The sequence below is a fragment of the Bactrocera neohumeralis genome, chromosome 4, assembly GCF_024586455.1.
Source record: "Bactrocera neohumeralis isolate Rockhampton chromosome 4, APGP_CSIRO_Bneo_wtdbg2-racon-allhic-juicebox.fasta_v2, whole genome shotgun sequence".
NCBI classification, from domain to species: domain Eukaryota; kingdom Metazoa; phylum Arthropoda; class Insecta; order Diptera; family Tephritidae; genus Bactrocera; species Bactrocera neohumeralis.
This window is the reverse complement of record NC_065921.1, coordinates 90,511,071-90,538,276: the sequence shown is the minus strand read 5'-3', so window position 1 is coordinate 90,538,276 and position 27,206 is coordinate 90,511,071. Positions and strand designations below refer to the sequence as shown.

General features: G+C 33.4%; 1 protein-coding gene across 11 annotated transcripts; it reads left to right on the top strand.

Moving 5' to 3' along the window:
- Window positions 1-508: 508 nt before the first annotated feature.
- On the top strand, window positions 509-27,206 carry LOC126756194 (protein shank). Of its 11 annotated transcripts, none has more exons than XM_050469059.1 (15): window positions 509-1,094; window positions 1,443-1,514; window positions 2,317-2,536; window positions 10,988-11,417; window positions 12,951-12,968; window positions 13,121-13,246; window positions 13,317-13,648; window positions 13,719-13,887; window positions 14,566-14,760; window positions 15,309-15,375; window positions 19,654-19,902; window positions 21,627-22,245; window positions 22,443-23,829; window positions 23,894-24,300; window positions 24,376-27,206. In XM_050469059.1, the coding sequence occupies exons 4-15, from the start codon at window positions 11,244-11,246 to the stop codon at window positions 26,126-26,128; spliced, it is 5,496 nt and encodes a 1,831-aa protein (XP_050325016.1). In that variant the 5' UTR covers window positions 509-1,094; window positions 1,443-1,514; window positions 2,317-2,536; window positions 10,988-11,243; the 3' UTR covers window positions 26,129-27,206. The 11 variants fall into 11 exon arrangements, with proteins under 11 accessions (XP_050325016.1, XP_050325015.1, XP_050325014.1 ...); XM_050469058.1 differs by having other exon boundaries at window positions 1,443-1,753; XM_050469057.1 differs by having other exon boundaries at window positions 1,443-1,753; window positions 2,286-2,536.

Sequence of the window (27,206 nt, the reverse complement as noted above, 5' to 3'; positions counted from 1 at the left end):
ATACATATGCATGTATGTACATACATATGTGTGTGTGTGCATCCAAATTTTATGTATTTTTGAGAAAACATGTTCACCTCTTTTATAAATAAATAATAATACAAAATACAATATTAATTAAAGTAAAAACTATATTGCTTTATAAAGTGATATACATACATATAACATTTCAACATCTACATATGTATGTGTTTTACAGGAATTGAATGTTTGTTATTGTCAAGTGTATGTGATTTGGAAGTACATATACATACATATGTACATCCCCCTTATTTTAACTAAACAAGTTTTTTTTTTTAATTATATTTCATTCTCTGTACTTCTCTTTGCAACTCATAAACAACCATTCATTTGATTGCTCCATTCTCAATAGTATCTCTTGTTCACTCGCTGCCGCTCATAACTACAACTTGCCACCTTCGTAGTCGCTCTTGCAAGTAAATGCCTACGTACTTTCTGCTATTGAAGTTGATGGGACTTAATTTTTCTGTTTCGATTTCAGTTCGTTTTTAGACTGCGTTGTGACTAGTTTTCCTTGAACCGTAAGAACGTTTCCTTCCGTTCTTGTTTGACAAATATGTAAAAAATTAATAAGAAGTTTCCTTTCAATTGGATTTGAGTCGTTCCGGAGAAAGAAATAAGTCGAGACGGGAAAAATAAAAATAATTAAATCTGTTAAAAAGTCATTTACTGAAGGCGAAATCTGCATTACATCTCTATGCATACACCCAACGCACATATGTATGTACATATGCATGCGAAGTTATATTAAAGTCCACATATGAACAAACATTTGTGTATGTATCAGAATACATATCAGATATTGCAAATGATTTAGCAAATAACTTCAAGTAACCTGAAAAAAGGAGGCCGGAGTATCGCAACGACAAAACCAATACAACAGCTAAAAAGCCAAGAACCGGTTTTTAACGTTACATATAAATATGTGTATATACACGTAAAAATTCTCCGATGGCCAGATTCCGACAGTAAGTCTAAGCAAAAACAAAACCAATAACTATTGGAGCAGTACAAAACCTGCAAAAGCAATAGCAAAATGAAATCAGTAAAAGACTGAACCAGGGCGAGAAGAGGTAAAATATAATAGGAATAGTATTTTTATAATCACAAGTGTCGCTTCGTTTTTAAGCACATCTTTTCTAGCTTTATAGGCGGGTTTTTCATTACGTTATATTACAGCTTCCTTCCTATTAATTACCAAACGTTTATCACGCTTTTTTTTTCTAATGTTGAAAAATATTTCATTAGGTATTGAGAGATATGATTTTATAAAATGATAACAGGCCACTAATATTTAATATAGTATCTAATTGAGCCAAGTTATCGAAATAGAACATACCTTCTTAATATTTAAATTTTAAGACAACTTTTAATATTTCCAATGCATTTTTAATTATCTATGTTTTTGTATTCTTTTACAGAACTTCAAATTCTCTTCTAATAATGAAAGATCTGACATCAAACTAAGCAGTAAAAGAATACCACATCAAAAAGTAATAAAAATAAATTGTGAATAATTACAGAATACGTTCATATGTATACCATACATATGTACATATGTATATAAATGTTATGAACTATTTGAAGTGTAAGTGCCAGTGCATACACCGCGTCGCTCGCATTAGAAAAATCACGCCAGACATAAAGTTTAGTAAAAACCATGTAGAGAACCTCGTTGATTTTCAAGTGAACCGAAAAGCCTAAATATGATTTCATCCTGCTTTAGAAGAAGGTAAACTAAATTCCCGAAGCAATTTATTTAGTGGGGAAATACCTTAAGCCATTATTAATGTCAAGCAAAATAGTGAAAATTATAATAATACATACACATACAAGTTTCTAAAATTTATGAACACAAGTACATATGTATATACGCATGTATAGTTATACTCGTTAAATTCGACAAAATGTGATAAAAAAAAGTGAAGTGAAAAATGTACATCGGAAGCTAGAATTGCTAAACCGAAACAACGAAATAAAAGTCAAAGCAAGCTAAAAACCGACACCAATACAATATATCCTAAATTTGTTTGCTCTTCAATATTCTACGCTAACCGTTGGTGAGCTCATAGCATATAAAATGAAGTGCTTGTTTGTTGTGAGCTAAATATATTTCTCGCTGACAATTGTGCCTCTCTCGTATCACACACGTTAATTATTTATCTCTGTTCATTATTTCCTTTTCTATTTAAAATTTTGTATGTTTACGGACTCCTTGTGTCAATTTGTCCCTTATGATGGGTGGCTTCGTCCGCTCTCATAAGATGGTGAACTTATAATGATGTATGTACACAGGCAAGTGAGAGGATTTTGATAGCGAAGCTCAAAAAAGCAAATATACGAAAGTATCTGCATATAATATACACACATCCCACAAGGAACCGAACAGAATCAACGATTTTCGCCTCCAACGATCGGCTTTCCACTGAGACCGTGTTCGTTGCAATTTTACATGCAGTGATTCTTTTCCGCATTAGACATTAAAATTGCTCAAGGATACAATAACATAAAAGTGGTAAGGAAACCAACAAGCTACATAGCATTGTAATTATATGTATACTTATGTATATGTATCATTGGTGTATAAACGTCTATTTGGGATAATGTAGGTGTGTCTGAAAAGGTCAGTATCCTACATCCTACTTATTTTTCACTATCCCAATCGTAGCATTAATTTATTGGCAGTATTGCAGCGGCGTTGTAGCAAATTTAATCATATAAAATGTCAAAAATGTGACAAAATGTTTAATGTTTAAGAACGTATTTATAATTATTAAGAAATGTCCAAATTGTGTTTTGATAAGTGAATACGATATAAAATATATATATCTAACATGGCTATGTTGTGTAAGATAGGGAACATTCGAAACTGCATTTTCTATTTTTTCAGCTAAATTGCTCGACCGATTTATGCAATAAGCGGTACCGTTTGCTAGTTTTCATCTGATGAAATTATCAGGATAAAAGTTTTTAATGTGTACTAGTGTTAATTGCTACTTGGTGTAAATAATCGTATTCCAAAAATTTTATAATTTAGATTGTGGGGTAGTATACGGCACAGTTCAAAGGAGTTTTACTTTTGACTAATATATGTATTTCGAGCACACGGGAAGAAATTATGCATTTGTCTCGTGTGGCACCAAAAAATTAACCAGCGCACTTATTACTCTTAACTGAACTGGCAGTTTTAACTAACGCACATTCTACTCTCATTATAGAATTGAATTATAATGCTATTACATACTAACGTATTATTAATTTTAGAATTATGTATCATTTTGTTTGAAAACGGTATGTTTCTTTATTATTCCTCGATTGATTCTCTAATGTTATAGATTAGAGGAAGGTACAATTTATATAATCATTTTCTAGTCCATAACCAACTTTTGTGTTTTCAAAAGTGTGCTCAGTAATGTACAAAAGGTCCGAATAAAATTACTCATTCCATATTAAGGAAATAAATTCGCAAAACAGTTTTTTTATTACCTTGAAACCCTAACCCCTCCCTTAATACAATGGGTCACTGTAAGGTGGAGATTTTGAGGTTTTCCTTAAATGGTGTCAGGATAAATATGTATCTCTTAAACTACTAAAGTTATATTGTAAATAATTCACATGCATTTAAGTCTTACAAATAGGGAGAATATTTAACGAATGAGTGTTGAATATGAGATTCATCATTTTGTTCCCAATGCGCAATTTTTAAGGCGAAGTTTAAAAAATCTGATTAATTGGTTATATGTGAGATCTAATTCTTAAATTTCATTCAGATATCTCAAAAACTGACGAACACATTTTTATGATCCTTAAAGAACTTCGCCTTAAAAATCGTTGGCTTCAAACCGCGTTTAGACCTATAGTTTCTTAAGCAAAGTTGTTCAGAATGAGCCCTAGAATATTCCCCGTTTATTTTGGCTCCACGTAAATCGACCCGCTCTAATGCATCTGATTTTATGCTGCTAAAGTAGATGAACGTGTTTTCGTAAAGTTAGTAATGTATTTTTTATTCATAAACATAAATATGTGCTTATTTAGGACTTTCCTTATAAAAATTCATATATGTAATACTAACTGACCATTAATTAATTAAGTGATTAAGTCACGTAATAAAAAGAATTCAGTTGTTTGTGGTATTGTGGAAAAGCTTTGGAAGAAAATATCAGTTAAACATTTACTACTTTCAAGGTGATTTCGTGTCAAGCAACAATTTCTTACTTCGAGGTCTGTTTTACTAGTTGTGATACCAATATACTGTTAAGATAGCACAGTTTATTCTAATAGAATAAACCGAATTATATATACATATATCGCACTTACCTACGCACATGTACCTGAATTTGTTAACGAATTAATAAATGAGTACTGATACGCGTTTTTGGCTCTGCGAAATCAATTTAAAATATTCAATTACTGTTAGAATATGTTTTAATGTACTGTAGATACATACACACATACACATGCGTATTTACGATTAGTTACGTGCGCTAAAATCTTTTAATACTTCTTTATTGGGATACTGTTTTTACCTATAATTCATATTGAAGACGATACACTGCTATGAAGCACGAATTTTCATCTAAAGAGCTTTTATCTTTTCATATATATTGGTTAGTGACCAAAAAACGATCGATTCCATACAAACACCAATTTAACAAGTAAGAAAGGTCTGAATTCGAGTGTAACCGAAAATTTTATACTCTAGAAAGATTATCACCATATCTTTTCTATCTACGGTATTTTCATACATATTTGAATTTAAAATAGGAAGTTTTGCATCCATTATTTACAATCACAGACAAGAAGATACATAACGTATAAAGTCCACCGGAAGCTGCAAAATATTTATATTACGAATTTGAAGGCTAAGGCCCCCATATATACATATGTACATTTGAGCTTATAGAGGGCGGGGTCCCAAGCTTTTAAAAAATGTTTAGCCCACAAGTTCCCCTCTCTACTGCGATCTTCTATACCAAATTACATTTTTTTTCTTAATTTAATGCTTAATTATGTCACTAAATAGGCTTTCGTCAAATGAAAATTTTTAAAACAACGGTTGTGCTTTTGATACTTTTTGATACTTTTTTTGCTTGGCAACGACTTGCAAAATACCTGCTATAAGAAATTGTATTGGCTCCATGAAAGAGACCGTAAATCTTTTTCGCATGTCAACTAAAGCAGACACACTGCTCAAAAATCTTATTCTTGAATCCTTTCCAAACTCAAAGCAAGTGAGGTTACTTAAATTCTGCGAAACACGTTGGGTGGAGCATTTAGAATCTCTTTCTTTATTTAACGATTTATTCCCATTGATCCGTACAGCGTTGGAAGAGCTTGATACTGAAAATTTAAGAAGTGATTTATCAAAGCAACATGCTTTGTTGACTGCAATCCAATCACCTCAATTTGTGATTGCTATGGCGATACTAAAGCCAATTTTTGCATCATCAAAACACATAAGCCTATGTTTGCAGCAAATAGACTGTGATTTGAGCAGCTGCGTTGCTTATGCAAATAATTTGGATGCTGAGATTAGTGAAATGCGTAAGGATTCTGAACAATCGTTTAAACGTTTAATTTTTGAATAAGTTAAAACAATAGCCGCAGAATTAGATTTAGAAATCAAAATTCCGCGTTTGGCGAAACGGCAAACTAATCGCGACAATTATGAAGGCGAACCGGAAGAATATTACCGCAGATCAATTTATATACCGTTTTTAGATCATTTTTTGGACCAAATCAATGAACGATTTTAAAAACATATAAATACATAAATCTTGACGCTATTGAGATGCTGTTCGTGTTTTAGAAAAGCAATGGTCCGCTGATGTAGAAGATCCCGATGATTTCGTTGCTGAATTTAGAATGTGGAAAAGGTTAAAAATCTTTTCTTCAGATTATATTTTCTAACTAAAATTTTGAATATATTTTCAGGAACTGGTTAAATCAAACAAAGAGATCCAAAACTTTTTTAGACGCGTTGAATTGTTGCGATGCAAAAATTTTCAAAACAGTGCATCGTTTTTTAAAGATTGGAGCAACAATCCCTATATCTGTCGCTTCAAGTGAACGCTCGTTTTCCTCACTTCGCAGGCTTAAAACATATTTAAGAAATAAAACTGGAGAAGCACGCCTGAACGGAATGGCTCTCTTGAATATCCATAGAGATATAGACGTGACGGAGGAAGAGATTTTAAATGTTATGGCCCAAAATAAAAGAAGATTAGACTTCAATTTGTGAATAAAATAATGAAACATTGTCTTTTTACCTAAAACCCCCCCCAAATTTTTTTCCTGCGTTCGCCACTGGCAGATAGTCAACCGGATTTCAACTCCTTTCGTTAGCCTGATACATACATATATAATATAACTACATATCTATTTCGATTAGTTTTGGTTTAGGTGATACTTACAACCGTTAGGTGAACAAAACTCTTATACTCTGCGCAAACTGTTGCGGGAGCATAAAAAACTACATTTTAAGAAGAATAAATTCTAAAGTGAAGTGTTCAGATACACGGATTTGGAAGTTGATGAATATTATGTAAACGAATATAATCTTTAAGAAATGTCTTGGGTCCCATATACCCTAAGTATATAGTATATATAGCTAAAAAAAGGAATATTCAGGTAGAAAAATAAATTCAACTGCTAACATTTATTTACAAATATGATATGCAGTTTCTGTTCTCTATTTTTATTACGCCCTCACGCAGAAACGAAACAAGCAGATCTTCATTCACGCATACTCTAATCTGTTCACCCAGATAACGGACAGTGTGACTGGTTCCTCTTTTCAACGAGCACAGTTATACAATGTTAGCAATGTTATACAATATTAAAACAAATTTTGAGTTCCAGAAGTGTACTTTTCAGCATTTTATTACTCTGTCGGTCACAGCTACATGGATGATGTATTTTTTTATTAAGAAAAACAAATTAAGTTCCAACGTTACTTTGCTCTTTATCTTTATCTCTATATACTTCCATTTTCAATTAATTGAACTAAACAAATACACTAGCATTGTCAACAAGCTGTTTTTAGAAATCTCTTTTCAAAAGTTGTTCTTTCGTGGACTTTTCTATTGTCAATACCAAATACATCTGGTTTAAATGACCGCAACTTAGGTGCATGTGTTTTTACAAAATCTTGCTTACGAAAAAATGCTGTCATAAGCTTCTACGGTCTTAGCTCACGTTTCAAGTTGTCATAAACATTTTTTTTTTCAATTTTGGATTACGAATTCTGAACTACTTTTTTCACAATTCCTATAAAATATATTTTGTTTTTTAAAATAAATATCCTATGTATTTCTCAATACCATAAGGCATACATATGTATGTATGCAAAGTTTCATGATGGTCAAACATATTTACATTCGCCACATTTACATATAACACAGGGTGGCACAAAAAAACCGTAATAACTTTTTTTTAATCAATGCATTATATTTTTTTCATTGCATAGCAAATTTTATTTTATTTTACATATATAACTAATTATTTTGAAAGATTATGGACCGTAAATGACGTACATGCTCAGTCACGCGTATGCGGCAACTAATTAGAAAATTATTCATTGCGGCTCGAAGGGTTTAAGTCGGAATTGCCTCAGTTATCGATTTAATGGACTGCTTCAATCCAGTCAGATTTCTAGGATTCAGTCAGATTTCTTGCTTGTCATAACCACATAAAAAAGTATGGGGCAGTCAGGTCAGGTGACCTTGGGGGCCAGCGGAAAGTGGAGTTTCTTGATATTAATTTATTTTCAAATTTTCGTTGGACCTCCGCAATAACCGATCTTGCTATGTGTGCAATTGCTATAACCAAACTCTATTTAACGGTGCTCACTGACAGTTACTGTTACATCGTTTTCTTCTAAGAAGTATGGCCCGACAATAACGTTTAGATCAAAATTGACCTCATCAGAGATAAATAGGCAATTTATAAAGTTAGTGCCTTCTTCGACCATTTCAATAATTTTTTGGTAAAATTCCAGGCGTTTTAAACGGCTTGATTTTTATGTTTGTACGGAAAAAGGTTTAAGTCATCCTGAACTATCCGTTATAATTATGCTAACTCCGGAAATAATGCACTGCAAAGCGTGGTACCGCTGCACTATCTAAACCCTCTTTTTGGTATCTCAAGCATTTATTTTTAAAAATTTAAAAAATAACCTACCAAATAAAAAAGTGAGCCCACTGCTCACTCAGAAGGAAGTTATTATGGTTTGTTTTTGTAGCACGTGCACAACCCCGCTATTAGTATGGATGTGAATTCCGAAATTCATGACAAAGGAATATTAGCAACACACCAGATATATGTATATATGTAATACAATCGTCTATATAACTTTATATTTTTTAAGCCTGTGGTTACAGAATACGAATAAATACCACGACCTTGTTGTTCTCATTATCTTTCGTCCGCTATTACATTCATAATGAGAATGAGGTTGAAATCGAGATGATCACTTTGCGTACGCTTCCATACATTTTTTTAAATAATAATAATTATTAATCTTATTAGATATAGTATTTATGAGTTTCTTCATTTCATATTTAGTCAATATCCAATTAAAACGAAATCTAAGACAGAGTTTTGATTAATTATATATACATACATATATTGACTATCGCTATCATAAATACATACATATGTATGTATATCCTTTTATGGACTATATCCGTCCTAAGCTCAAGGGTTTAAACTTTTGCGCATTTGAAACTGCTCTACTTCTATTTCTTCTATTTGTATTTATGACTGAAATTTGAAAAATTACTTTTGCTTTATGCATATTAATTTAATTTGAGTTCTTGAAAGCGCTTCAATTTATAAATTTTTCGATATCTACATATGCTTTTGTGTACGTATGTATATGCTCATCAATACAAATGGGTGTAGAAACGTAAAAAATCAACGCTATGATCTGCATAACTAAGATATTTATGATTTTGAATTATAGTTCATTTACAAATTAACTAATCATAAATTATATCAAAACACTGACGACCTAATATACTATTTCCGCCGACTGATTGCAATTTAGGAAATAAACACCAAGCTTCACTAGTGTACTACATATGTTATTCATACCAATTTACATGCTAGAGGGGTAGTTAAGACAAAAAACCAAACATGCTATGTTATGAAATGTTGAAATGTTAGATAGTAAAGCTTCATCAAGCATGTATCATATTTTAATAGGCGCCCTGTTTCAAAAAATTTAGAAAAAAAAGACCTCCTGGTGATTTTCTTTTTTAAAGTGTAGTTAAAACAAAACTAAAAATCCTTTTTTTTGTCTAATACTTACATTTATAAGAAAATCGTATTGGCTTTCCACATGTACATATCTATGAATGCACCACATGTACAAATATATATGTATATGTATGTACATGAATACTCGCAAGTGGTTGTACAAATGAAATAAATTATCAAGCAAATTTGATTATCACTAAATTGTTTAGCCTTATATTTGTGAACACACATACATACATACATACATATGTATTTATATACAGATGTATACCTATTTATACATAGTGTTATCGTCATTTGCGCCAATTTTAAATGAACACAGACTCGTAAAAAATACTCAATTGGTGTTGATTATACACATAAATAATTGTGGTACAGCAATGCAAATAACGTGGGTGCTTGAAATTTTTTAGACAATAGCTTATCAGACCACAGTGAATGAGGTGTGCGGACCTCAATACCTCACCATACAAAAAGGCGAACATATTTAATATATTTATTAATTTTGTATAACCCAGAATTTTATCTTCAGGAAGAGAACTCATTTTCAATTGTCACATGAAGTACTAGACGTAAAAACCACCTTTCCACACTCAAAGAATACATGTTGTAAAAATCAAAATACTAATCGGATTTTTACTAATAAACCATTTTCTTTTGAGTATGTGCTATATATTGCAAATGTATATGTATCATATCAACGAATACTGGCAAGGCAAACATTTAAAAACAAATTGCTCATTTCGAAACTAGTACTGCTTTTACTTTAAGGTCGAATCTATGCCCCTCCATTAACGAGTGGATGCACTTACAAAGTTAAAGACCTTTGTATACGCGCAAACCTCATTTTCAATCTACCATACGGCACGTTTCGATGCTGTGCCAACAACTTTAGCAGTATGTATTTTCTCCATTTCTTTTCTGATGCTGCAGCAGACGGCTGTGGTATAAAAAAGGCTTTCAAATTTTTTTTAGCAAATACGACCATATCTTTGATATTTGCCGGATCAACTTCAAAACTTTTAAGAATTTTTTCAAATATATGTACATTCGTATAAATGAACATAAATGCAAAATAATCGATTTTTTTATTTAAAAGTGCATATATTGCCTTAAATACACACCATAAAAATAGATCCATGCAAGTGAGAGTTCATAGTTAGAAATTTGAATTTATTGGCAAGTTTTATAAATTGTTATAAGATCATTAACGTTTGAAATTCCAAACTTTTGTTGATGTTAGTTAATACATACGAGTACATAAATACTCGAAAACATTTTTAAGGTAGGAAAATACATACAAACGTATTGCCACTCAAAGTTATACGTTATATTTATATATATGTACATGTAAACCAGAGATGTAATATGGTTTATCTGAAATAAATATAAAAAAGAAAACTGTTGGTGGAAATTCAACAGGTAATTTTAAGATGTTATAAAGAACAAATTTAATAATGATAAGGATTTTAAAAAGCTTGATTAAAGTGAACGAATTACCAGTTAAAACGCAGAGATTACTATAACGTTGATTTATAAAAATATCAGCAATTGCATGAAAATTCGGCGGCACATCCCTATAAAATACCCTTCTGTTTTAATACGTTATTTTATCAAGACCTAGTTATAGAATAAGTTCTTTTACTTAAAGCTATGTATGTAAGTATATTACCAATTAATTTAGCAACATATTTTTTTCTTTCAGATCCTTCAATCCATTGTGAATGAAAAGGCCGCTACAACGAAATATCTTTTTTAATAATAATCATAAGCAACAAATGTTTCAATATATTAACAACACAACTGATTCAGCATAAAAACCAAATCCACAATTTGATATTTTTGAACCCAGAAAGGTTAAGAAGAATAATAGTTACTTCTTTTAAAAAGTTGTTTAAATTATATTCAAAATTACCGCCTATCACCCACCCACACCAAAAGTCAAACAAAACCCGGCCAATATGGACTCCGGTCCAGGGCCGGGGTTTGACGATGAACCACCACCAGAGCCTCGAGATGGGTGGCTACTGGTGCGGGTTCATGTGCCCGAACTAAACGTCTTTAAATGTCTTCAGTTTCCGTCAGATCGTTTAGTTTGGGATGTAAAACAGCAGGTGCTTTCCTCATTGCCAAAGGTAAGTCTTTAAAGGCATATAAAATAATTAGAAAGCTACTTTTTAACAAGAAATATGTATGCGTTTTTATTAAATTTACATATATACAAAAATTTACGTATTAATTTGAATGTGTTGGCAAAACAAAGTGGTCTATTCCAAAATATAATAAAATATTTCAGAAAGCCATTTTTTAATTTATTTAAACTACATTTTTCCAATTTAAATGAATTGGTATTAAAACAAGAAAAAACGTTAACTTCGGCTGCACCGAAGCTAATATACCCTTCACAGTTGCATTTCTTTTAGTAACTATGTGTTCAGTTTGTATGGAAGTTATATGCTACAGTAATCCGATCTGAACAATTTTGTCCGGAGATTATATTATTACCTTAAGCAGTAATCCATGTCAAATTTCGGGAAGATACCACGTCAAAACGAAAGTTTTCCATACAAGCCCTTGATTCCGATGTTCGGTTTGTATGGCAGCTATATGCTATAGTGAGCCGATCTGAACAATTTCTTCCGATATTATATTATTTCTATGAACAATAACGCATACCAAATTTCGTGAAGGTATATCGTTAAATGAGGAAGTTTCCCATGCAAGCATTCGATTCCGATCATTCCGTTTGTTTGGCAGCTATATGCTATAGTTAACCGATCTGAACAATTTCTTCGGAGATTACATTGTTGCCTTAGAAAATAATCAAATGTGAAAGTTGTCCATATAAGAACTTGATTCCAATCGTTCAGTTTGTATAGCAGCTATATGTTATAGTGGTCCGATATCGACAATTCTGACAAATGGGCAGCTTCTTGGAGAGAAAATGACGTTTGCAAAATTTCAAAACGTTATCTTAAAAAACTGAGGGACTAGTTCGTATATATACAGACGGACAGACAGACAGACAGACAGACAGAGGGACATGGCTAAATCGACCCAGCTCAACATACTGATAATTTATATATACTTTATAGGGTCTCTGACGCTTCCTTCTAGGTGTTACAAACTTCGTGAAAAACTTAATATACCCTGTTCAGGGTATAAAAAAATACTATAGTAAATTAATGTATATAAGTACATCTAGTACAATCAATATAAATTTGTATTTGTATTATTGCCAAACATATTCTTTAGCTTCAAATGTTCTGCACACTCAACTCAAGTACAAATCCAAGATGTAAAAATCTTTATTGAAATTTACTGAAAGCAGATTTAAAATAAATCTAAATCGGGAATTATTGTTCATAATGGATATGTTCTTGTCTTGAGAGAGTTCGAATTTTGCTTCTTTTATTTATGTGAACTTTGCTTTCTCTTCTTATTATGATTTTTATCAATATGCTTTTATTGCCAAATAAATACTAATCAACGCACACAAATACTTATAATATACCTACATACATTTGTGCTATGAGTGGTTTCGCAACACAACTACTGACATATGAACGTCCACCTCACGAAATGATCGCACTACAACAACATACATATATTAATATACCACACTGGATTAACTTTCCATATTATGTTTTTCGCTAAAAATTCCATAGGTGGCCTTTTGGTTTAAGGTTGGTGTTGAATGTTCATTATTTTGCATGCTAAAATTAACTTGTGTTGCTCAACTGTCATTAAATTACAAACTAAGAAATGTATTTGTTAAGTTTATATTAAAATTTTAAATACTAATATAAAGTAAGTATCTTTTACCACTTGCACACAGGAACTTAAGGAGAGTTTTAATTATGGACTTTTCAGTCCACCTTCAAATGGCAAAGCCGGGAAATTTCTTGATGAAGAGCGGCGCTTAGGTGATTATCCGTTTAATGGACCTGTCGGCTATTTAGAGGTGATTTAAAGTTTTCCAACATATTCAAGTACAATATTTAAATTGCGTGCCTTTCATATATTATTGCTAGCTTAAATATAAGAGACGTGTTTACAAAATGCTGAATTTGGATGAAAGACAATTGAAGGCATTACACACACGCGCAAACTTACGACGATTTCTTGAATGCATACATGCTGGACATGTAGACAAGATTGCAAAAATGTGTTCCAAAGGCTTAGATCCGAATTTTCATTGCCCAGAAAGTGGAGAGACCCCACTAACTGTTGCCACTGGAGCTAAAAAACCAAATAAATTACTGATAGCATTAGTTAATGGCGGTGCTTTACTTGACTATCGCACCAAAGACGGTACTACAGCTCTACATAAAGCCGTTGAAAAGGACTCACTGGAAGCTGTAACGTAAGTTTACAGAACCAATTTATTTTCATTCAATATAGGTAAAATAAATAATTTGTTTTTGTTCTCTAAGAACCCTACTAGAATTAGGTGCATCACCCAATTACAAGGATGGGCGAGGTATAACACCTCTCTATTTATCTATAGCCCGTAAGTGCGATCCAAAGGTAACAGAGAGCTTGCTGCATGATCACGCCACATTAGGTATACAAGACACTCAAGGTTGGAACGAGGTTCATCAGGTTAGTATCTTATTATTAAGTATTTAAGCCGTAATTTAAAATTTATCTACAAAGAATCTACTATACATATCGGGTTCTGGTAAAATATTGTAGCTAATAATATTTTAGTAATATAAGATAAAACACAGAAAAGTATAACAACACTTTCCACCTTAAGAAACTTTTATCTCGGGCTAAACTCTTACCTCTGGTTCCCCAAGAACAGTTCAAAGAAGGATTTCGAATGTAATTGTGATAAGGACGAAGACCGGCTTGACTTACACTAAAGCACTAAATTTCAACACATAAACTCACGGGTTCCGAGACATAAACCTTGACTGAATCATATGAAAATGTAGCTTTCTTTGTTATTTTAAATTAAATTACAAAACTATCCTATATTTTGCTTTCCTGTAAATATATTTTACTTATTTAGAACATCGCTGAAATACCTTTCAATTATTAAGTGGTGATGGTGTAGATTATTATAATTTTGGGACAACCTTATTGACTATTCTGTTATTATAAACATACTTATGTTATTATATACAAATTAATAACATCTTTAAATTCTTTTACTTAAAACAAAACTATATTTAATTCTTATTTTTCTGGCTTGAACTTAAACTACATTAATAATATAAATATTTGTATTCGTATTTTGTACGTTTACAAATAAAAACTATGGAATAATGGTAGGCTTGTCGGCATGGTCTTGTACACCATTTGGAACATTTATTGTTTTATGGTGCGGACATGGATGGCCGTAACGCTTCCGGTAACACACCATTGCATGTATGCGCTGTTAACAATCAAGAGGCTTGTGCAAGAATGCTTTTGTTTCGTGGTGCACAGCGGTCTGCTCTCAATTATGCCAATCAAACTCCCTATCAGGTACATATTTTTCCAATCTTTGCTTTATAAGGTTAACAACAAACGCAATTAAAATGGGTAAAAAAAAACTCTAAAACTTTTCATCTCAAAATAATTTAAAAGTCAATTATATGGATCAACTAAGTTACAAATTGAATGTGTCTAATCCTTAATGATTTCATTGCCATTATAGGTGATATTTCAAAAGCTATTATGTACATACAAACATTTTGAATAGATGATTTTCTTTTATCCATGAATTTTTATTGTATTACTAAGATAAATCGAGATACATATATTGTTTTTATGCACTTCACTAAATATTCTTTTCAGTAATTTTGGATATCCATTTGAACAAATTATTACGTTATGCATATATCGAAAGTTCTAGAGTTATTTTTGGCGTATATCTATACAGATATTCTAAAGACTGTATTTTTTTTAAATAATGTTAAAAATATAGTAAATAGTAGCAGCTTTCTTTTATCTGAACTTGCAGCAGATTACTAAAAAATAATGAAATAATATGCAAAATCCTTTATTAAAATTGTATATATATTTCTATTAAGGTTGCCGTAATTGCCGGAAATATGGACCTCGCCGAAATTATACAGAATTTTAAAGCTGATGATGTAGGTGAGTAATGACCTGAATTTACTATAAAATATTTTTGTTGGCTTCCATGCACAAAAAATGGTACATACGTATGTAAATATGTGCATATCACAATCATATGTGCGGTACGTAGTTATATTCGTTTATTAAATTGTTTTCTCCCATGATAAAATATTGCACGAAAATGCACAAGTATGCCATATGTCGGAATGTGTTGAAATTCATACATCCATTTTCTATCACAATAATTTTCGAGGCAAAAAGAATAAAATGTGCACTGCTACCAGAAATAATCCTACTCGCGATGTCCATATCAATCATCCACTTTACTCTAATTATTTTAATAGTTGTACAATTTACAATCATCATATTTGCATGTACCTAGTATACCTATATACATATATATTATATACATATATGAAACATGCCTTTATAATTAATTTCTTTCGCACTGATTTTCGTTTTTACTTCATCGTATGTATGTATATGTGTATAGATAGTTACGCTTTTTATAGCAGTTTTCTAAAATTTGCCGTTAGTTATGAATTATTCGTTTATATCTATAAAATTATAACATAAGCATTAAACTTACATATGACATTCAAGAGTTTGGAGAGCGCCTAGCAAGACCTAAGCTCGGTTCTAGAATCGGTTCTCTTCAAACTATGATAAGCACATGAAAAAGTAAAAAATGTTTAATTAACGCAAGCTATTAGAAAATAACGAAGTTAAAACGTAGATTCTCATAAAATCCATCAGCCGTTCGTAGGTAGTTTAAATTTATACCGTTCATCATAGTCAGAAATCGTTAAGGCGTCCACTACTAACGGCAAAGCCTCTAATAAATATGTAATAAATGCCAATTATAGCTTCACATCTGGAACAAAGAAAAAACGTTAAAATATAAAATCCATCATGTTTTAAATAATTTATTTCTCTATGGAATTCTATGTTGACTCTAAACTTGAACGCAACATTATACATTTTTATGTTTATACTGTTATTATTCCCTAAATATCTACAAATAGTATCAGTTGTCATATTAAAAAAATGTCACACTTTTCGTTTTAAAAAGTTCTTAATATTTGTTGGTAATTACATGGTTTTTATACATATCGTTCCCTTTTTACGAAATTATCATATCTACACATATCAAATTTTACTGGAGAGGTTTTTTATAACTTATAAAGGAAAATTTTTAAATTTAGAAAGTATTCTTGAATGGATTTTTTTAAAATATCAATATTTCCTAAATTTAAAACAATCAATAAATATTCATATAAAATTTAATTGAAATACAATTTTAGATGCAAAATTTTTTTAGGCGAATAAAATTAAATTAATTTTTGGTTTTAATGTTTGCATTATCATAAAATCCATATTTTCGAAAAACTAAGTTGTTCTTTCAAGTGTAACATTTTCAAGCTTGTTTAGTTTACTTTTTTCTGGGATTGACCTCATACCAAGATAGCGGAAGGTGACTGACACAATACCAAAAAACTTTACACCCATTTATGCGATCAAAAAGAATTTTGTAATAAACAATGAACTTGAGACAACTAATAAAAATATTTTCTGTTCTCTACCAGTTTTACTTTTTCTATGTTTTGTACTTTATACTCTCTCAACATGTTTATACAGAGTAAACTAATTTTGTTCACCTAACGATTGTTTATATTTGGTTATAAGTACCAAAATAATAAGGTGAATGGGGAGATTGGTACTACAGATAGGCATAATCGGTACATTGCCACGCCCACCAACTGCCCTTATGCGAAACCCTATATCAACCGAACCGGGGACGAATCCTTTTGACATCATATATTGTCAAAATCGGATCATAACCTATAAAACCCTCAAATAATGAATAGAGCGACAATATCTAAGATATAACAATGAAACTAAGAGAACGTCTTTTTCTGCAGTCATCTTAATAAGAATTTCAAACATCCAGTTAGCTTTTTACGTATATATCGGCCAATGTGTAAGCTATTTTAACAAAATTAAGCGATCGTTTAATATTGAATATAATATATAAGTACTTCAATGCCGAAAAGTCTTAAATCGGTAAACGTATTACTCCAGCTCTCATATATTGGGTAGTCGAAAAACTCTTTTCGTATTTTGTCAATAGATGTCGTTGCTGTCGTATATCTGTGGTGCTCGAGTCCACACTTCTGTGTTTTTCCTATTTATTCTCTTAATTTCCAAGAAAAACGCTTAACGAAATATTTGGCTTCTTTTCTGTTTCTTTATTTCATCAGAATCCTTGAAATAGTTCTGTTCGATTTTCTTACATCAAAAAATGTTGCCAGAAGGCTCGTATATTTAAATTAGGTTGCCACATATCTCCAGTGCTACCAATCACATTATGTCATACCATATAGTGTTTGAAAGGTGAGATTTTAAGCTTCATTTAACCAAAAAATCGGGGAAGTTGAAAAAAAGTTACAGTTGTTCAAAAGTGAGTGAATATAATGAAGAAGTTCGCTATATTTTGAAAAGTTTGTATAAAAAGCAAGCCACCAATGAAATTTATGAAATTTACGAAGACGATGCTGTATCAGATCGTGTAGCGCAACAACAATTCGCTCGCTTCCGTCCTGGAAATTTCGAAATTGCGATTTACACCCATGAAAGTTTTACACTGATGGAATAATGTCTTTAGCGGAAAAATGGCAAAAAGTGGTCGACTAAAACGGTACATATTTGTTTATTTATTTACTATTATAATTATAAAAAAATACGTTAAAATTTTATTAGAAATAAGAAAAGTCTTTTTCGACTACCCAAAGTATTGAAACTAAATACTAAATGTAATTGTAGTTCATTCACGGTTTTGAATAAGATATGAGTGTTGACTTCTTTCCCAACATTTTTATACTCTTGTTACATGATGCTACGAGTATAATAGTATTGTTCACCTAACGGTTGTTCCGGACGAGTTGAAATCCGCGTGACTGTCTGGCCTCCGTCTGTCGGTCTGTGCAACCGGTAACTTGAGTAAAAATTTAAATATCTTAATGATCTTTTGTATACGGGTCCTTGGCAAAAAAGAAAGGACGAATTCGTAAATGGGCGCAATCAAACCACCGCCATGCCCACAAAAAGTCATTAAACGAAAACCAATAAAATGCCATAAATAAGCACTAAATATATAGAACCACAATTTGGCACAGGAGATCGCAGTAACAAGGGGCACTTGTGAGCTAAAAAAATTGCAAAAATGGGTGTGGCCCCGCCCCTTCTACCGACAATGTGAAAATCAGATGAGAACCCCGCTCACACTCTATATAACGGTACTGTAAAAACCACTAAATCTCGATAAATTACATAATAGCTAAATACGACAGAGGCATTCAATTTTACACCTGGGATGATACAAAAGAGCCATATCTTAGGACCTACTTGACTGATATCGACCAAATTGGAGATATAATGTTACATTGACATTTCTATGTTTCAGTGCGAAAATAAACGAAATCAGACCACATATCCATTTTAAATTCCATCTGATTCTTTCATTTTCCAAAATGAAAATTAAGCACCAATTAGAGCATGGGGATACAACTATGCAAGAATAGTGCGTTTCAAGTAGACCACCTTATGACCAAAAAGTGTTCAAATCGGACCAAAACTTTTCGACTCCTCAGATAGCGAAAATTTTTATCAAAGTTGTGAAATTTTTATTGATAATATCGGTCAATCTGTGAGATATATTATAGAAGAAGCCTTTCTTAATAATAGTATGTCTGTATTGTCAAAAAAATAGGTTGAATCGGATCAATAATTTCTTTAGCCACCACATACCTAATAGAATAATTTGTGCACTTCTAGTTGACTTTATATCGCATATATCGGCCAACATGTGAATTATCTCAATGAAACTGAGAGGGCGTATTTTTCTACTAACGGTGCATCTTTGGGCCTAAAATTGATAAACTCGGGAGAAAACTTGCCCTGGGACCCATATAACATATAAATCTTATGCACTGGCTTTGATCCTGGCAAATTGCAAGAGTATGAAATGTTCGGTTATACCCTGACTTAGCCATTCCTTCCGGGAAACCTAAACGTTTTTGCCATGATCCTAGCAAATCGCGGGAATTTTACATGCCCGAACTTAGGCATTTCTTACTTGCCTAGTTTATGGCTTACTATTTATAATTAATAAGTATTTACATAAAAGCAGAATACAGTGTGAAAAGAAATTAGTAAAGGACCTAAAATGTAACTACGTGCATAATAGTATGTGAAAAAACATAACAAGAAGTAAATAACTCCCACCACATTCCTTAGTTCCATTTCGCGGACAACCTCGGTATAATCCAAAACGTCGGTCAGCTGTGGGCTGGCCAGGTGGCAGCTGCCAAAGTAGTTGCGCTGGCAGCCTGATGGGCACCTTGCCACGGAACAACACATGTTTTCATAATGGACCACCGTCACCTTGTCCATCCGAGCATATTCCTTATAGCTCGGCAAGTTCAAGTCTCTCCGAAGGATCGTCAGGACATCGCTCACATGAAGATGACATCAGCATTGTAACAGGTATTGAATATTATTTTTTATTGTTTCGTCATGACTTTATTTTCTTGCTTTATATTTTTCATTATTTTCTACATTTCAATTACATATGTAAGTACATTTGCACATTTAATTATGTGATATGCATATATGTATGTATATGTAGTCATCTAGATGAGGAGAAAGATCATATCTCATAGGTCGAAATCACATTAATACAATTTACTTTTTTAATAAGGAATACAATTTTTGTTAGTATTTTAAACATTTTCTATTCATACAGAAGTCATTAGTTTTGACGGAATCCGTCTGACTTGCTTTAATTTAATTATACACAAATAATAAAAAACAAAATAAAAAAATACACATATAACTAAAATGTACATACTACATATGTTAATGGTATATACAAACGTTTTTCGACGATTTGTTGCGGCAAAAGAAAAATGCTTTGAATCTTTTGCATTCCAACACTTAATCCAACTTCCCAAACACTTGTTACAAACATCGGCTGGGATGACATTCAGTGAATTTAAATGGTTGGAACGCTGAATATGCGGTTCTCAACTACGCTGCCAAGCATCTTTATTGCGACATCTACTCAAAGTCTTTTTTGCAAAAGATTCAGGTATTTTGGTATGAGTCTAACATTGACATGCTTCATGCCCAAAACGTTTGAACTGCCATCGAGGTAGACGCTTCCGTAGATTCCACATTATTCCTCAGAAACACAACATTTCAAACAACCTCGCCAGGCAAGCACGCTCTAATTAACGTAATTAATCTTTTCTGCACACCAACATAAAAAAGTTATGCCAAAAAAAGAAAAAAATATCGAGTCGGCTTCCGCGCGTAGGTGAAATGGACCAATCCGAGTCAATTTTGATCAGATGCTATTTGCTGAATGGTTGGTGTCCGTAATGATATTGTCCGACTAGTCGAGATTTCAAAAAATTTAAGTCTCTTCCGAGCGGATGATGCATTTTTGTGAGAACCTAATTTCGCTGAGAAAGACAGTCGGAAGTTTTAAAAGTATGACGTTGTTATTATGTAAATACTTTCGCAATGTTATGCACAAGAATAAAAAACACATATGTATGTATGTATGTTCTCCAACTTAGATTGTTTTTAATGTGTATCAGCAATCTCATTTACATATATAATAGAAAGTCGAGCATGAGTATAACTACCACTAATAGTAAGAAAATATGGCGGAATAGAAAGAGATCATTTACAAAGTAATAATAATTATTATTAGAGTATGGTAATGTTACCATCGTTTATCCAACATGTACTCGCGTAAGTATTCTTGAACACTCATGGATATTAAGGATATAGATATATTTTTCTTAATTTTGTTGCTATCTTTGAGTTAATATTGTAATATTTTAATAGCATGGGTATGATTTTAATCTAGTATCTATCTACATATATCAAGTAGCATTTTATCATGCAACGGAGAGTTGCATATAAGCAATTTAGTATAACAGCAGAAGTAGTTATTATTATACCGGAATATTTGTTAAAGTTTGCGGTATTCAGACATTAAAGACATTATTTATTTTTGTTCATAATAAGTTTTAGTGGGAAAGGAAAAAAAACAACGAAAAATTCAGAATTAATATAAATATGCAATAGCGTATCAGGGCGCTAAACTTAATATGATTGTTAATTTTAAAACATTCAGGAGTTAACTACAAACAAAGAATTATGTTTCTCATACTACGCATTTCTTTGCCCATATTTAGACAAATCACTTGGTGACACTAGTGATTTAATCAGCGATTCATCTGGTGTTGGTACCAATTCAGATTCTGCTGCATGCTCAATCGGACATCCCAGTACCACCGTGGTGTGCATGGAACCATACTCTGGTAATGCACCAGGCCATATTTCATTGCAGACAGGAGATGTTATTGAGGTGGTGGGATCCACTGATTGTGGCCTCCTGGAAGGATACATTCGTGGTTCAAACCAATCCGGATTTTTTCCCGTCGATTGTGTACAGGAAGTGAGCTTACGCCAAAAGAACACAACGGTAATCCCTATTATTGGTAACAATACCAATAACACCAGTTGCCAGTCCTCTTATCTACCACACGCTTCAACCGGGGGTTCAGTGAATAACGTAGCGAACCCCCTAAGGTCACCTCAGCTCAGTATCAGCGGTAATGCTACTACTAATGCGGCTAATAACAGTGTTGATACGCTTTCACTCAACATTATTGCGCCAGGCCATACGCAGCACTCACCTTCTATGTCATTAAATAGCAACGGATCCGACTCAGTGATGAAAGCCGGATACCACAACACTTTACATTTAGTTAGTCAATTCAGCAGCGCTACGGCTCCTCGATTGAAAAAAGTGTAAGTATATACGTATAGGTATAGGTATTTTATAATTTGTACTGTTGGAAAATGCAATGTCACGATTACGTTATTGAAAGTTGGAGTTCTTTGCTCGATAATGTATTTATTCGACTTTGCTCTTTGGATATATACTATTTTTACTGGTATAATATTGCATTTTTAAGCTATTCAATTTCTCTACTAACCAATTCCAGAGGTTTAAATGAACCGCGAACAATTATTCTACACAGAGCAAAACGTGGTTTTGGTTTCATATTACGTGGAGCTAAGGCTTCCTCACCACTAATGCAATTAAAACCAACAGATCGGTTTCCAGCGCTACAATACTTAGACGATGTGGATCCAGGAGGTGTGGCTGACATGGCAGGTTTACGTCCCGGAGATTTTCTCCTGGCCATCGGCAATGAAGATGTACGAGCAGCTTCCCATGAGAAAGTCGTAGAAATGATACGTTCCGCTGGGGCGCTTGTATCTATGACTGTTATTTCCCCTCAATTCCCTAACCAAATGCAAGCTGGAGCACAATTCTTACCTAGCATTTATCAGTTATCAAGCGGACCGAATACACCACAAGCATCGCATCGCCAATGTGCAACTTTACCGCGAAAAATGTCACTGGGTCCTGGCAATACAGCTGGTAGTATCAGTGCTGGAAGTAGCGTAGTTAGTCGAATGCCAGCACCGATACCGCCACGCCGAGACCCAAAAACAACGCTAAGCGTTGGACGAGCAAGAGCGAAATCAATGGTGGCAGGTTTGGAAAATGGAGGGGAAAAGGATGACGGCGACGTACCACACACTAAATCTTCATCCGTCGAATCAATAATCACACCCACACCAACTCATCCAGGAACGCCAGTGCAGTTACGTACCGCAAGTATAAAGGCGAGACCAACATCCAGCCGCATAACTGCTGCAGAACTGGAGGAACTTTTCCAACGTCAACAGGGTGAAACAATGGATAGTTCAAACAGCTACTCTACAATGATGACCACATCTCGGTTTCAGTCTGGTACAGACAGTGGACCTGCTACACCACCGCCAAATACCAATTCGCCGATGAAGGCGCCTTTAGTTTACGGTAGTGTTGCCGAAATGAAACGAAAGGCAAAAATTAAAAATGGAACTATGCGTTGTAAACCATGCCCCATACCGTCGGTGGGCGAATCCAATGGTCATGACTTAAAACGATTCCATTCAACACCAGATTTAAATACGCATTTAAATGGATCAGTCTCGACTATTTGGGCAGCAGCAAATAAAGGACACCACTCGCAAGATGATGTTGCCACTCTTCATTCTTCTTTGCAACGTTTAAATGTTTTACCCCCGCCTACACACCCACCACCCCCACCACCGATTGGGCAAGTTATTAAAGTGGAGACTCGCAGCACATCGGAGTATGAGTCAACGTTGTCGTTGCAGCAAAAGTTAAAGAAGCGTGCCGAAAATGATGCCGTCACTTCAGCAGCCATTGATGGTATTCAATCGAGTTTCAATCCCTTAACAAATGCTAAAATATATGCCTCGCCACAGGAGTTACGAAATGTGATGGCATGGAAGTTACGACAATCTCAAGAGGTGTGTACGAAAAATTTTAAAAATTTTACCAATAAAAGTTTATAATACGTTCCAAACTTTATAGAACCGACAATCTCAAAATGACCAACAGCAACAGCACCAATCTCCGGCCCCGAATACACAAGTAACTTCTTCGCCACAGGCAGGATCAAATCCATCTACACAAGCACAAAAGTCTAGTAGTCAATATGCACAACCAACAACTAGTCAGGTAATGTTGCAGCAACCGCAACTACTAGAGAAAACACATTATGATGCAGGTCAACAGAATGGTAACTCTGAAATCTGCACCACAAATAACAATAACAATATTGGAGCAGGTCACGCACCTCCAATACCAGAGCCAGATTATAGTTTTAGTGAGTCGGACGATGAGGATGAGAATTCTATTTTAGTCGCCAGAAATACTAAATTAAACGAAAAAATTACACTTGTAGACATTGCTGACACTAGTGGAAACAGTCAAGCAAGGTAAGCCACAAAAATAATAAACATTAAATGTGTCATACCTGTTTTAAAAATTTATAATGTTGCTTCCTATTTCAGCGGGAGTAGCACTGGATCTACTTCAATTTCGCACTCGTTATCCGTTGATGAGATTCAACGCGTTCGCAGCAACTTGAAACAATCAAAATCATCACCAAACGGTTTTCTGAAAAGCGAAAATCCTCAAAGACCTGTAGCTGGTGCTCCGGGACAAAATCAATCAGCTGGAATAACTGCCGAGGATCAGAAAAATAATAATAAAAACAATGATCAGCCGGTTAATGAAGTAATCGGTGAGGAAGGTGATAATAGCTCGTCAGGTGTAAGTAGCGACCAAGAAGTCGCTGGCGCAAATGTGAAGGGAAATACTACCAGAACTACTGATACGATTAAGAAAAAACCGAATGTTACAATTATTGAAGACCCTAAAGCTAATAAAAATGAAGAAACTCTAGGGTCCAAATTAGGAAAAGCAGCAATTATACATTCGAATATAATCGGAGAGGACATTGCTACTAATTCACCATCTAATATTAGTATCATTTGTAAGACAAAGAGCTCCTTAACATTACCATCGTCCAGTGCTGCCGAAGTGGAGATATTTTCAACACCTGTAGCACCAACGTTAAAAGAAAAAACTGAAGATACTAACACAGCAGAAATTTCAAGCGCGTCGAAAATTCCAACACTCAACGTTGCCAACACTGCTGCTGTGTTTGAAGCTAAAGCAACGGCTACTACAGTGACCGTTAAACAAATGGTTCAACAGCAGCATGCTCCTGCAATACAACAACAGCAACAACATATATCAGCAACAAAAGTTAAATCATTAGTAATACAAAGTCAACAAATGAGTGCGAATAAAGGTCATCAAAGCGTCAGTGGTCGGGTGGGGCATGTACAGCCACAGCTTCTTTCAAGTCAGCCTATGCAACAGCAGTCATCAATTTTGCCTGTCAATATACCGCAACAACATTTACATCCAAATCAGAAACTGCTCGCCACACAGCAACATATATTTTTGCAACAGCAGCAGCAACAACAGCATCATCATCATCAGCAACAATTGCATCAACAGCATTTACAACAAATACTGAAAGCAAAAACAGCAGCCGCTGGTGTTACAGGTACAAATACGGCTGCCATTGTTACCAAACAACAACAACAGCTGCACAAAAAATCGCAGCACGAAGGAAAAGATGCAAAATATGAATCGGAGCATGAACAACGTTCTGAAGACGAAGGCGATTTGAGTCCGTCACCACCTGCGAAGGGATTCCAACGTCACAATTCACTGACCCGAAAACAGGCAGCGGCCATTGCTATGCAACGCGCTAGCCGCAGTGCAGCTGTCTCTTTAATGCAGTTGCCACCACCCATTGAATCGGACAGCGACCACTACGAGTTGAACTCCACTGGCGATAGTAGTAACAGCAACAAACCGATTTTAAATGCCGCCATACCATCTAGTAGTGGCCGAACCATTCTATCTGTACCCATTAGTGCCGAAAATATAGTGCTAGCGCCACCCCCACAATTTTGTGATTGTAACGACATCAAACACTCACCACAACAACAGCTAAATCACATTCAGTCAGCTCAACAAAACAACCAACAACAATTGCACTACCCACACCAACAATATCAACTGCAAATACGTACACACATGCAAATCCAAGGTGGTGGGAGTAGCGCCATCGAAAATGCAAGCGGTACAGTTGCCATGAGCGGAGGCGTGGTAAATGTCGGTACAATGGGGCGCTTGCGTAACGTAGGTACAACTCCTAAAACACCACACCACCGATCACATTGAATACAAAAGCTACATAACATATACATATATACATACATACTTATGTATGTGCTTATGCATGTATGAGTAAAAAGCATGCAGAATTAAAAATGACTACCCTATGCTGAAATATATCGTACATTCTCATAAAATTCTTTATGCAATAAATTTTTAAGCGTCGTGGATTACAAATTTCCTAGTTATATGCAAATATTTATCAAGTCGACGGCCCCGAGCTACTTTTTCTTAACTGGTCGATAAACCTGGTTTATATTACTTTAAACAAAGCAAACGCAAAGAACTGAAAGAACTGTCTTAACAACTAACATACAATAAATGGAATTTCTTACTTTGTACTCAGTCAAGTTTGAAATTGTATTTTATTTCAAGCGCTGCAGATATGTATACTCTACTTGCTTAGAAAACAAAGTATTGTTATGAGCTTACTTTCAAAAATTAAATAAGCAATTTCAGTATTTTCAGATAAAAACTTTGAGTATTATTTTAAAAAAATTTTAAAAATTTTTTCAACACTTTGTTTGAATTAAGTCATTAAAAACATAATTGCACATATTGAAGTTACGAAGTGCACAAATATAATAAATAAAATTAACCATGTATAATGAAATTAAGTTTATGAAAACATGTATAACAATTATAAAATATATTATGAGAATGAATAATTAAACTTAGTAAATTGCAATAACCCTATGGAATAGAAAATCATATTAAATTAATACTACAAATAAATTTATATTTTAAAACATTTTAACGCACATACATAAACGCCATGATGATAAGAACCGCCAATCACTAAAAAAACTGTGTGAAAAACACATTTTTAAGGCTGACAATTACAATACAGTTAAGTATCAAGTTTCAGTTCATAAAAAAAATATATTTAATTACACTTATTTAAGTGGCTGCACATACATTTGTTTTATCTTAAAATACATATGTATATATATATATATATATATATATATATGTATATATTGAGAAGTATTTATGTAAACATAACAGACAAACAGAGTTGCTTTCTGTTATGTACGGCGGTTGGTCGAATTATAAAATTAATAAAAACAAACTGAAACATTCA